General features: G+C 44.2%; 1 protein-coding gene across 3 annotated transcripts in view; it reads right to left on the bottom strand.

Annotated features, from left to right (window-relative positions):
- Positions 1 to 14,105, bottom strand: part of TTLL7 (tubulin tyrosine ligase like 7) — a 137,090-nt gene that overhangs the window by 112,877 nt on the left and 10,108 nt on the right. For all 3 annotated transcript variants that reach the window (XM_075615678.1, XM_075615679.1, XM_075615680.1), the window contains exons 2-5: positions 6,640 to 6,815; positions 4,933 to 5,067; positions 2,279 to 2,400; positions 178 to 245 (exon numbers count right to left, since the gene is read on the bottom strand). In XM_075615678.1, the coding sequence (XP_075471793.1) occupies positions 178 to 245; positions 2,279 to 2,400; positions 4,933 to 5,067; positions 6,640 to 6,664 (350 nt within the window). In that variant the 5' untranslated portion in view covers positions 6,665 to 6,815. The remainder of the gene's footprint in view (positions 1 to 177; positions 246 to 2,278; positions 2,401 to 4,932; positions 5,068 to 6,639; positions 6,816 to 14,105) is intronic.

Here is a 14,105-nt window from a genome sequence, read left to right as displayed (position 1 = left end):
TGACCTGTTGGGGGGGTCTTGATGACTGAAGTTGAGACCCCCTGCACCAATGGTATCCGATATGTTTGTGCGGCAGACATTGTGATTTCTGAACACTCTACTCTTGAAACAGTATCGGCTTCGACATAAAATGCAGGTATAAAAACTATATTTACTCAGCGTGATAAAGTGACTTACTTTGTCATGTTTCTTGCTAAACAATCCTTTCTACAGATTTCACCCATTCCAGGAAAATGGTTTATTCTCTAAAACAAAGACAAACTAATATTGATAGACAATATGATGACAATGATTATACTGTACATGCTAAGAAAACATTAGTATATATTTCAGTACTGATTTGCAACGTCATGACTCATCTGTAACGGAACACGTCGAGCACGCGCGCTTGGGTCCCATTGTAGACCCACCCAAAGCTGAAATGTTACATATGCTTTAGAGCACGGGTGCGCTAACTTCTGGTGCTGCGCCCCCTGCCTGCTCTCCCCCAGTGCTCGCACTCCCCCTTACTTTAGTGTTGGTGTCAAATGACGCCACGGGGTCATGTGATGTCACGTGACCCCGTGGCATCATTTGATGCTGCATTGCCATGGCAACGTGTCGCCCGAAGCCGGCTGAATCATGGTAAGCAAGTTACAGAGACCTCGTGCAAGCATTTAATTTCAAAGCTTTGGGGAAGAGCGCGGGGCCTCTGTAACCGCTGTGCCCCCCCCAAAAAAAACTCATGCCCACAAGTTGGCGCACCCCTACCTTAGAGCCCCAGACCTTGATCTACTTTTAAGGCTACACCGTTTTAGGAAGATCGAAGATTCAATGACTTCAATCTATTTTGATAACATCAATTTTTAAGTATTGATAATTCCTTCCTGAGTAAAACATGCATTTATATATACTTTACTCTCAGGTGGGCATTAGTATTTCAGTGAAATATACAGCCGTATAACATAGCATACAGGTGATATTTGGGTTGTCTGCATCCACCGTGCATTCCTTCTATCACCATAACCTACCACACGTTTCGCCATGTGCCCTTTATGCTGCATGTTCCAGCCATAAACACACAAAGAATAAATGGAGCAGGGAATAAGCAGATATAAAGTCAGGATCGGAAGTAACCATGAATTTGCTTCAATTAAGGCTCAGGTCTCTCCCCTTAAACATTAATTATTAGAGAATACCTATCTTAAACATACTCTAAATTCAAACAATTTCAAGGGGGACACTAGTAAGCATAGGATGGCTTAGAGATGAGCTTCAAACAAGAAACCATTGCAATAATTCTTTAAGAAACAGGCTAAACAAGAATGTGATGCATTCGTTGGGGCCACTAGAAGATATTTAGGAATTCAGGTTGGCTGTATACAGGGCTGTAGACAGCTTTCCCGAGGCCCAGGACTAACGTTTCCACTGCTTCCCCCCCAGTATCTGTGGCCTTGCGAGACCTCTGCCCCCTCTCTCACTCCCCTCTCTCCCCCCCACCTCCCTCTTTCTCCTTAACGCCCCCACCTCTCTCCCTCATGCACCCACCTCCCTCCCTCCCTCCCCCATCCCTCTCTCCCTCCCTCACGCCCCCATCCCCCTCACTCCCTCATGCCCCTATACCTCCCTCACACACCCACCTCTCTCCCACCCTCGTGCACCTACCTCCCTCCCTCCCTCCCCCATCCCTCTCTCCCTCCCTCACGCCCCCGTCCCTCTCTCCCTCCCTCACGCCCCCATCCCCCTCACTCCCTCATGCCCCTATACCTCTGCCCCTCCCTCACACACCCACCTCTCTCAGACATATACACACCTAACCCCCCCACATCTACACAACAATCCCCACACACACAGTCACCACACACATAACCCCCCACCCCACCACCACCACACATAACACTCCGCCGCCTCACCTCACACACATAATAACCACACACCCCCCACCCCCCTCGCTCCCTCAGGGAACTGACTTTCGGAGCGTGGAGGCGGGGCATAGGCCGGGCCCAGCTGCAGGAGAAGCCTGCTGCAGGGGGGGAGAGCGGTGGCCCGGCAGCCAGACGCCGATGTTGGTCCCGACCTCTGGCCAGGCCCAACTTCCATCGCCGCACGGTGCACCCGCAGCCGCCAGTTGCCCCGGCTCTCCCCCCCCCCCCCCCTCTCGGCGGCCCTGGCGGTATACTTGCTTCCTTGACTTGAAGCAGTTTTCATGTTGTCATTTTCAAAGGAACGAACAGGCACTTACCTGAAAATATAAAGCAAAGAAAGTCAAAATAGCTGAAACAAAGCTGGGGCCTCTCACCTGATAATTCCTGAGCTCGGCAATTTTCTCGTGCTGCACGGCACAATCGCTCCAAATAAGGTTTGCCGTTTCATCTTCATCCCTGGTCTTGGCAAACAACATCTCTTTGGTTACCAAACGAACTGTAAGACAGGAACGACTGGATTTAAAACCAAGGTACCTACGTCCTGGAGTATTGTAAAACAGGGGTGGTCAACTCCAGTCCTCAAAGGATGTCCCTTGTTCAGTAAAGGTGGTGCAATCAGTGGCCAAGTCTTCCCTCACCTGCTGTCTCTGCAAGTCTCCCAGGATCCTGCTTCCAACGGACACGCTCCCGCGCTAGGATTTCCTTTCCTGTTCTGATTTTGCTTGTTTCACCTATTGTCTCGTTTGTAAAGCGCTGAGTATACTGTGGGTGCTATATAAATAAAGCTATACATACCTACATAACACCCATATACGTTATAACCTCATCAAGCATAGCTTTATTTGTATATACAGCACCAGGGGTGGCCAACTCCAGTCATTATGACTGAGCCACTAATTGATCCACCTGTGCTGAAGCAGGGACATCCTGAAAAACCTGACCTGTTGGTGGCGGTTGAGGACTGGAGTTGGCCGCCCCTGTGTAAAACACTACTACACGCTAAAAGTGCACTTGAAGGGAGTGTGAACACGGGGTAGTAGATGAGAATGGAATCACCCTTTTACCATGCCACAGATAATTATATATATCGATGCAGGACATTTGCACAAACTCCTTAATTCACACTATTCTTTCAGGAAAAGGCTCACTCACTGACTCCAAGCAATGATCGTGTCATAACAGCTGTAGTACTAGGACCTTGGTTAACGAGCAGGGAGAATTGGGCGTCGCTTCTAGGTGGCCATAGATGCCAACTCAGCATTATAATTGGAATCAGCTGTTCATTTTTAAACATTGTATGCCAACATATGCCAAGATTAGGCTCTAGTGAAGTCAATGAATGCTGAAGGGCCTTCAAGTAATAACAATAAAAAGACGTGGATAGCGCCACAAATCTCTGCTGCTTGAATTTCAGTGAAATTATATATTTAATCGGTAATGGTCTATAAATTCTGCTAGGCGGTAATGATAGCTCGTTGGAAAGAATGAAAGTTACTGTTTGAGAGGTTAATGAAAGGATTGAGACTTTTATATTTACACCCTATAGTGCTGGAACATGTACAATGTGTAGCAGGCCTCTTTAGGAAGTCCGTAAAGGTTGGCTATGCCCCATGTAGGACTAACTGCAATGAGTTTTCAGTGTGTTTAAGACACCAAGAAATGGCAAAATACCATTACAATAATACCGAATTATAGACTAGACCAGTGTTCCCCAACTCCAGTACTCAGGGAACCCCAACAGGTCAGGTCTTAAGGATATCCCTGCTCCAGCACAGGTGGCTCTGTCAAAATGACTGAGCCGCTGATTGACCCACCTTTGCTGGAGCAGGGATATCCTTAAGACCTGACATGTTGGGGTCCCCTGAGGACTGGAGTTGGGGAACACTGGACTAGATGGTTTGCTACATATACAATAAATGTAACACAGTTGCATGCATTTTGGGAGTGGTGGATGCTTGGGCCTATTAAAGGGCAGCCACATGGCAAGAACATGTCATGTTCCGCGCTGATGTCACTTCCTGTAACGCCATTTTTGACTCTCCCTGTGAGAGGGATGACTGGGAACAGCAGGAGGGAATGCCTGGAAGGAATATGATGTGAATGTAAAACTTTCCTTTCAGGACAAACACCACACAGGCATGCTCTTTACTGTGACTTTGTAAATGGTTGCTATAGAAACAAAAAATGCTCATTAAATTATAATACATTCAAAATTTAATTCAGAGTTGTTGGGTTTTTTTGTTTGTTTTTAAATGCTACGAGTATTTTCTCATAGTACAGAACTGATTTATGGAAAAAAACACACATGTAGGATATTACTTGGTCTGCAGCTTTAAGGAGCATTGGAACTTAAAAGCACAGATTTACTAAACGGTGCTAATCCTACTTTATCCAGCTGAATGTGCCATACACTGCATATTGACTTAGCACTGTTTAGTAAATGTGGGACAAAATGAGTAATTTGCCGGAGACCTTACCAGTTATAGCACTGTGCTCTGTTCCATGATCCAGGGTATAAAGTCATCAAAGCATGTGAAGCATTGAGCTCCACCAACCAACTGTAAAGACTGAGTATGTTTTTATATAGACCGGTAAGATTTCTGTGCTCCCACTGCTCAATCGAATTAAATATGGGTGTCCGGGTTATGGTATATGTCCAGTTTTTATTTAGACTATAATTATACCATATTGTAGTATTTATGGCACTCTGGATCAGTGATATAAATAGTATAGTTTCCTTCACATCTTCGCCAGTTCTGCCAGGACTTTGGAAACAAGAGACTTTCATATAGTACTCCCAAAATGTGCATAAATCAAAGCATTCCTGCATTGCGCTTAGCAGAGTTAGAAATAGGTCAGTTCACCAGAAGTGTAACATATATTGTGCTCTCAACAGCTAGATAAGTACATCGTGATGATTATAATGGAAACGGTCACATAAAACAAGTTGTATAATTACATTCTACATAAGTAGAATTACTCGGAGAAACTTGAAAAGAAAATGATATACCGGTGGATACAAACCTACCAATTTCATACTTGGTGCCTGCTACGTTTGCTGTAATCGCTCCATTCTTTTTCTTCTTCTTCCTGACTTTTCTCTTGATCGAAGGTTGATAAGGCAAGTCCGAGTTTAAGGACAGAGAGGATGTTGCTTGTTGATCTTCAATTTTTAAAAAGAGAAAATACAAGGTGATTTTTTTCACCAGCAACAAAGGAAAGGGCTCTTTAAAGTAAGGGCAGTTACAATGTGGAATTCATTACCCATGGAGTCTGTGATGGCAGATACAATAGATTTGTTCAAAAAAATGTTGGACATCTTTTTAGAAAGGAAAAATATACAGGGATATACCACATAGGTAAACATGGGAAGGATATTGATCAAGGGAGTAATCTCTTGGAGTAATATTTGGAGTCAGGAATTAATTTATTTTTCCCCTTATGAGATATCATTAGATGATGTGTCACTGGGGTTTTGTGTTTGTCTTCCTCTGGATCAATATATTGTAAGTACGGATATAGGATAAAGTATCTGTCGTCTAAATTTAGTATAGGTTGCACTTGATGGACGTATGGCTTTTCAACCTCATCTACTATGTAACTATGTAACTATTGTGACACAGTCCCAGGATAGTAGGCAGCTTTCTGTCTGATTTACAGCAGAAAGTGCAGACATAGTGTGTGAGTGTGGATTCACAGTCACTAAGGCTGGTGGATAGGAAATTCATACCAGACTTTACAATGGTTCTGCTTTCCCTCACCTGCTCACTTAATAACAAGAACAGGTATTTAGAGCAGAGAGGGCTGCTTTTTCAGTCTCTCTTCTAGAGCCTGGAGGCTGGGAGGACGCTGCTCCCCTGTATCCAGTTTGGGGTAGACGACCCCCTCATGTGTTGCAGCATCTGAGAATCTATTGGGACGCTGTCCCCATCTGACAGTTAAGAATTCAATGTTATATCTGTATGTTATTTAAAGTTGGTATCTGACTTACCAGCCAACATTGCAGATAGGGATATAATAATAATAATAATAATAATAATAATAATATGCTGCGAGTTAGACTCCTGACACGAGTAGATGTTATTTTTATGATTTCTTTTGTTTCTTAGACTGAGTCCCGCGCGGCGCGACCAGATGCCTTAAGGCATTGATCACGCCTATAGACCGCGCGGGCGACAGCAGGAGGGGGAACGCGTTGCACGAAGATCAGTTGAAACTGATTTCTTGGAGCGACGGGCAGGTCACGTGAGCGGTTCACCCAATGAGGGCGAACCAGCTCCGTGACATCACTGACACGCCCCTAGACACGCCCGACGGTGCGTCTAGCATGGTCAAAAAACGCTCCCGCTTCACGCGGTTGAGGTCACGGACACGCACGCCTCTATGCCTTAAAGTGACAGTGTGAGAAATAGTGTAACTGATATGAGTAAACCGCTGAAGGTTAATGACTGAGTGCCTCCTACCTATACGTATTAAAGCTGCAGTCCCTTAGTGGGATGAAATAAAGCAGGCAGAAGCCCGAGTTAAGCAACATAATGCTTCATATTATCCTTTTGTCTCATTTATAACCCTAGAGGACCGTGTCGCGGGGAGCCTGGGCAAACGGTAGTGCTACACAAAGGGAGCCGTTTGCCATACTATGTAATCTATTCTGCGCATAAAACAACGTTTTAACCCTGATGTAAAACAAATCTCATTGTTGTGGACATTAATACAAATCTAATAAATGTCGTACCAGACTCATTAGGCAAGGATGGCATTATGCCTTGTGATGATGCCAAAGTAGTGCGGGAACCGGGGGACTGCCCAGGGTTTCAGAACCCAGCTGACAAAACGTTCTCGTCATATCATCTCATGGAAAACGCAGTGTTCATTTCTGCAAGATCACAAGAAGGCTGCGGAGTCGGACACCTTCACAGGGAGAAACAAAGTGTCTGTCATGCCACAGGAAAAAGAAATGTTTGTACAAAGTGCAGAACGGACTGAATACATATGATGCTGAAATGACCCCAGACTATTAAACATTTCTTAATAACCCCCTTGGGCAGAGAAGGGTTTAATCAAGAAACTAACAATAAAACTTTCCTTTCAGTATCAAATGATGCAGGATCAATATTCTGCAACAAGTAGTGCAGAGCTTGCATGATCAATATACAGTTCTGTTTATAGATACTTTATTACAATTTAAAACGATGTTTAGGAACATTGTGGCTTTCTCTCATGTGGCAGTGCAGCGATACCAGCCTCACCTGTAATTGTATGCAGTTGCACTGGTGACTTGAGTCAGTGTTAAACTTTCGTTATTGTCGACACTTTGCGAGGATGTCTGCCTCCTTGCATGTTACAAGGGTAAGATTCAACATTCTGGTGTCATGGGACCAGCACCGGACAGTACTTCTGTGACCACACATAATTATCTAATGTCCATTACTAATAAGTGGCAGTGGGGATCACCGCAACGTGTGATTTACTGACAACAACACATACTGTATATACAGTATATATATATATATATATATATATATATATATATATATATATATATATATATATATATATATATATATAATATATATGTGTTTTTAAATATTTGTTACCATTATATATTATTATATTTTTTCTTGTTTGTTGTTAGGATAAAAATGTAAGTATTTAATATGATTATAGTTGTTTTTTAACATACTTATTATATGTATAATATGTATATATATAGTATAGCTCCATGTCTCTCTCTGCAAATTGTTCTATCAATGTGTTAGTGTGTCTTTTCCCTATATATGTATCTTTGTCATCTCCCATTATGTAGCATTGGCAATTTTTATCTTGTGTTGTATATATTTGTCACACCCAATAGCACTCCTTTTGACACAAATAGATATGGTGTGTTGGGGTTAGAGCTTGCCGGGATTGTGTGTGTTTATAGGGAGAGCAGCAAGACTACCCCTGCGGTACCCACGTATTTAACCCTCTCACTACTGAGTTTGTATAGTGAGTGCTCCTGTATATGATACATGTCTTTTAATAAAAAGGCTCCGGATCTGAGCTCAGGAGTTAACGCCATTTTTCACGAGCCCTTTCTGAAAGCCTTCTTCCCTATTAGCTTTAACAGGCATGGAACCATGGGCAACATCTAGGTAACAATCTCACATAGCCAGGCCTATATAATTAGCGGATGGAATCAGACTCAATTATCACTAATGCAACTGCACCTTGTATAGTAACAGATGACACAGCAATCATGTCAAACAACTAACAAAGTAACCACATTATAATAACTACACATAGCCCCAGAGTCAAAGTGCTATCCGCTGTATTATGCCGGATATCGCTGATTCGGGTGCAATACAGCAGATAGCACTATGGTATCTCCGGGGCATAGTATACATAGAAGCTACTTACCGTGTGTACTCTTGATTTATTGCAGTATATAAACTAGAATACAGTAGTTTTGCAATTGTTTTAACATGCTAGATCAGATGGTGCTGTAGCCCCGAGCTTGGCGTTAAATATGGCGTTTCTTTCCATTTATACAACTTGACTATTATTTATTTATGGTGATTACGAGCAGGGACACCAACAGGTCAGCTGGGCACATAGCAATCCCCCTCCTCACTCAACAACCGGCAGGTGCGACGCCCGCCCCAGCGCAACAAGTGGCTTAGATCCCGACACTGAACGTTTGTCCCGAATCCCACCCCAGCGCTCCACTAGCCCTTCACCCAGTCCCCTGAAATGATTGTCCCGCAATCCATCTCGACATCATTCAACAAATGGCCCGGACACCCATCTCCTCCCCACGGCTGAGCCGTAGGCCCAGACTCCACCCTTATTCCCAGCTCAACAGTTGGGGTCTTTGGCACGATTACTCCTGTCAGCCTGTGATCCATGGGCATGGCAAATAAAGACTATGCCTGGTTTCTTTTTTGTTCAGCTCATGTGACCTGAAACACTGGGATAATCCCGTTTATATGAGTTTGACAGAAAACATGGAGTTTCTCATCTGTTTGTTCTTTTGTCATTTGATTGCCTGGTGTCTCTAGGACCACGGAGCATGGTAACCCAACCAGTGGACATCCACAGAGCATGGTAACCCAACCAGTGGACATCCACAGAGCATGGTAACCCAACCAGTGGACATCCACAGAGCATGGTAACCCAACCAGTGGACATCCACAGAGCATGGTAACCTAACCAGTGGACATCCACAGAGCATGGTAACCCAACCAGTGGACATCCACAGAGCCTGGTAACCTAACCAGTGGATATCCGCAACTAAACACATAACACATCTTTTCAAAATACAAAAGGAAAAAATAAATAAAAAAGCATTTTCACCAGGCATGTAACTGAAACAGACTGTAGCTCTTTATGAATATTACTAAATAGCATCTGATTAGCTAGGCATTTAGGAGAAATCGCTGATAGACAATATATTCTACGTAGAACTGCACATCATGAAAAGGGAATTATCCTGACCTCCCAAACAGCGGCACACACGGTATATAGGCTATGTGTGTTACGCTAATAGTATGTTAGAGAGTAGTGATACCAAAGTAATAAAAATGGGAGGGAACAAAGAACCAAGGTAACAAATTAAATGTTTGAATACTGTCCAAGTAACACTGCAAAATGAGCAGCTCCATGTATAAATGGCTAAGCATTATTGTCAGGGTGGACGTATTGTGTATATACCCACTTCCCAGAATATAGTAATAAACATTCAACAAGATTTATGGGACTTCACTGAAAAAAACTATGTAGATGTGAGTTGCTACGCATAATATAGTAGAGTCGTCTTAACAGTCTTGTTCTTGGTCAGCTCTAAAAGCTCAAAAGGTCGATGTGAGTAGGGTTTCCTGGCTCTGCACTTCTGCAACCCCGGCTGTGCTGGAAAGCTGTGTAATGTGGCAGGCAGAGCTTATAGGGGTCCCATGTTATAATGGACATGAAATAAAATGAAATAAAAGGTGACACTGTGCTCATTTGCATGTAATTTCCCAGAATCCCTAGCTGCAGTGGAAGCACTGTATGATAAGAGATCATGTTGAATAGCAGGTTTGCTGACCTGTCCGAGACAGAAACATGTGAATGTGCTCATAAGGGAGATTTTTATTACACACACACACCCCGCACACACACCGCAAGCACAAACACCGCAAGCACACACACCGCAAGCACATACACACACCACACACCGCATGCACGCACATACACACACACACACACACACACCGCAAGCACACACACCGCAAACATATACACACACCACACACACCGCACGCACATACACACACCCCAAACACACACACCTAGAGAGATTAAAAAAACTGCTTATAGTTATTCTGCCTTTTCAGTCAAAAGAAATATGAACATAAGCTGTTTAAACCACATTGGCAAGCACTAGAACAACATCTGCACATACATCTATTTCTCCCAAGACAACACAAACAGCTGCTACACCATTTACACACAGGAAAAATGAATACATCCTTGGGGTAAAAGTGCAGCTATACTAGTGTAGTGACTTCATCCGACTCATTCCACCATCTCTATATAGTTTCAGGGATTAGCTTCATTTCACTGACACATGCAGTTTGCTTGGTATTTAATTTGTATCAGAGAGTTCATGTCCTTGATGCACGGTGACATACTCTACTAGACCCACCTGGCTACTGACAAGTCAGCCTGAGCCTTGTACTGTATATGAGGCCATGGGATAGAAACCCTCATAACCTTCCATGCATTCATGCAGACACAGAGAGAAGAGCCCCAACTACTATGCTGTCATCTGGATTATATCCAGCATAATGACCCCCTGTCTTTCCTTTGTACGTGCTTCCTGCAGAGCTACATGAGGCTGTATTGTTACTTGTAAGAATCTTTTATATGCTATTGTTAACCACTTGATTTGCCAACAAATGGCAGATTTTGGATCTTTACTTTACATGTCTTTACTACCAGCAGCACACACATATATATGGAAACGTTCTGCTAATTATCCAAAGAACTTAATAATGCAATATTGTAATGTATATACACTCACAGCTGCTGCCCTCTGCTATATCCCGGCTCCTGTAAAATCTGCAGTACGTACTGGGAATTAGGATGAAGTCTACAGACGATCAAGTTACCGCACAGTGAACCATTCCTACAAACACAGGGGCACCTACTAATCCAAACGAGATTCCCCAATTAGAATAGAAAAGCAATGACTAAAATAATCCCACGTTCCAAATCACTGAATAATAACAACGCAAATAGACAAAGAGTGTTGTGCCATAATGCTAAAAAAATGCCCAGCAAGAAGGGTTTGTCATCACGTTTAATAGAGTCCTAATGTGTACAGTATATTCGTCATAGCAAGCAGATCTTTTGCAGTGTGTGCCAATTCTACTCTATATGGGAACATCATGTCCACTTTCAGAGATGTAATAGCATACATACAATGCTTTATAGTAACACAATACAGTATAACATGTAAGGATGTGTTAAAATAACGTGTATGAGTACACTGTACGGCGGGTTTCGCGCCGGCAAGTTGGTACAGGGCGCCGCCATATTGTTGCGCAATGTTGCGAGGTCACTGGTATAGAGGAAAGGTCACGCATGCGTCCTGGAAGCGCGTGAACAGCGAGACAATGAAAAAGGACTATGTACTGAACTTTAACCCCCGCGAACCTTGGAGGAGTCAGCTGGCGCGAGGAGCCAATGGACAGGCTGGGTTGGTAGGGGAGGAGAATAGGAAGCGAGGGGGAAGGGACCACGCTAGCAGAAGGAGTTGGAGTTTTGCCGGAACAGGGAGTGCGAGAGCAGGGGGTCCGTGACCCGCCTGCCTAGGCCAGAGACTATCCCCAGGTCCCTAGGAGTATCCCCTGCGTCACCGTAGGTTGCGGTACTGTAGGGCCGCCCGTAGTGAATAGATATTGTCACCTTAGACAGATCCAAGCGCACAGAGTTGTGGACTGATACTGCCGTCTGGGCGCAGACGGCGGAGCCGGCGACAGCGGAAGGTTGGGAACAGATGCGATGGACCCTTTGAGAAGAGGTGTGGTCACCGCCGTGACCGGGAGGTATTTTGTATACTGCAAGTGCACCGACACCGGTCATCAGGCGCTGATCCCGCCTTAGTATTAACTTGTACAGACACTAGCAAGTGGCTAGCGGATAGATAACATTCTCTCCAAGTTTCACAAGGACATACTCTATGAGAGCGTGGCAGAGCCACGGCTGTAGATGACGATATTCCCTATGAGGTGTGGCCGAGCCACTTTAGTATAAGAGCGGTTATAATGTGTTAGGAAGTGATGTCCATGTTATGATATACCACATATATATATTCATGCATGTTGTGTTGTCAAGGAGGCGCCACAGACAGAGGCAGTAAAGTTTGGTTGTCCCACAATGTATGGTATGGTTCTTGCCCAGGGTAAATCTTTCAAATTGGGGATCCTGGGTAAGTGGAGGCGCTGCGCTATGTTATGAGTGTGTATTACCCCAGGCTCCCAGCTAGCGGAGGCTCAGATCTCCTGGAGCCACAGGTGTTAGACAGCGACCAGTAGTCCTTAGGTAGGTGTTCAGAAAAAGGGCTACAAACAATTATAATAATATAGAGGTTGGGGGATTACAAATTAGTTTTCTTTGGGTGTGGCAAAATATTATTATTCATGCAATATTCCCTCTAATTAAAAAGAAACACCAAATCCAACTAAAGCTCCAATCCAATACATGGTTATCTATAACTGAAATGTCCCCTTGGACGACACTGCTTGGGTGACAGATGTTTTCAACGTACACAAAGTCAACTCTCAAATAAAGTTGATGAGACGCCGCACACTCGGAGACCATACTTTGATATCTACTGTATATGAGCCACAACTCTGCACCCTTAAACGCTAGACAATGAAGGGTTTGTGTCACAAGCAGATCTCTATCCCTCCCATCCCTGAAAACTGGCAATATGGGGCGACAACTATACTCGCTCCCATTCCTGGTTGAAGAATCTACTGTAAAGTGGTAGTGAATGTCCAAAGGTTTTTCATACTTTCCTGTTATGGTCGGACTATACGGTGCTCCTATGTTACAAAAAATACTACAGTAAACAACAGTGCAGATCTGATCAATGTATGTTCTGAAGCAAATTTAATGGCAAAAATATTTTCCTTGAACTTGAGTAAATGTGCATATTAAATATAAAATATAAATGGCGCCCATCATTATGTTCCAGTCTCTTCTTTATCTAAGAACACACAGTGCCATGTTTATTAAGCGGCGCTATGCCAGAAGACTTCTTTAGCACTGGAAGAGAACTTCTGACCCATTGACTTGAGTTGGTCAGAAGGCATGTTCCAGTGCTAGAAGGTGTCATATCGATATCACCATTTAGTCAATAAAAATCTTACACGCTCAGCAAACAGGGGGTTAATTGGCTTGCAAATAGTACCGTTATTGTGTTTCAATGAATTATTTATTTTTATTTATTTATAAAAATGTTTTACCAGGAAGTAATACATTGAGAGTTACCTCTCGTTTTCAAGTATGTCCTGGGCACAGAGTTAAGATCACAAATACATGGTTACAATAAGAAACATGGAAGAAACATGGAAGAAAATGTAATACGATGTTGTTGTTTAAAAATGGTTTATTGTAAAGACACCACAGTACAATGTATATTTTGGTGACATAAATGATGTAAAATGTGAGGTGTGTGTCCCGCTAGTTTGTGAGTGCTGGCTGTGGGTGGGGGTCCCACTAGGGTGTGAGGCGGTGGGTGTCTGGTGAGTGCGGGCGACGGCTGGTCAGTGATGTTGGTGCGTAGGGGTGTGAGTTTGTGAGGCGGGAGGCGGCGGGTGGGTGATGAGTGGGTGGTGTGACGGCTGGTCAGTGATGTCGGTGCGTAGGGGCGGGAGGCGGCAGGCGTGTGTCGAGTGTGTCGGGTGGGTGAGGGGCGGCGGGTGTGTGTCAAGTGGGTGAGAGGTGGCAGGTGTCTGTCAGTGCTGGTGGCGGCTGTGCGGCGCAGGGGTGTGAGGCGGCGGGTGGGTGAAAGGCAGAGGCGGGAGGCGGGAGACGGCGTGAGGGGAAGGCAGGGGTGGGGGGTGAGGGGAAGGCAGGGGCGGGGGAAAGGAGTGTGTCACTGTGTGTGTCTGTCACTGTGTGTGTCTGTCACTGTATGTGTCTGTCACTGTGTGTGTTGGTGGGTCAAAA

This window comes from Ascaphus truei, chromosome 10, assembly GCF_040206685.1.
Source record: "Ascaphus truei isolate aAscTru1 chromosome 10, aAscTru1.hap1, whole genome shotgun sequence".
In the NCBI taxonomy this organism is placed as follows: Eukaryota; Metazoa; Chordata; class Amphibia; order Anura; family Ascaphidae; genus Ascaphus; species Ascaphus truei.
Note: the sequence above shows the minus strand (reverse complement) of the source record. Positions and strands in the feature narration are given on the sequence as shown.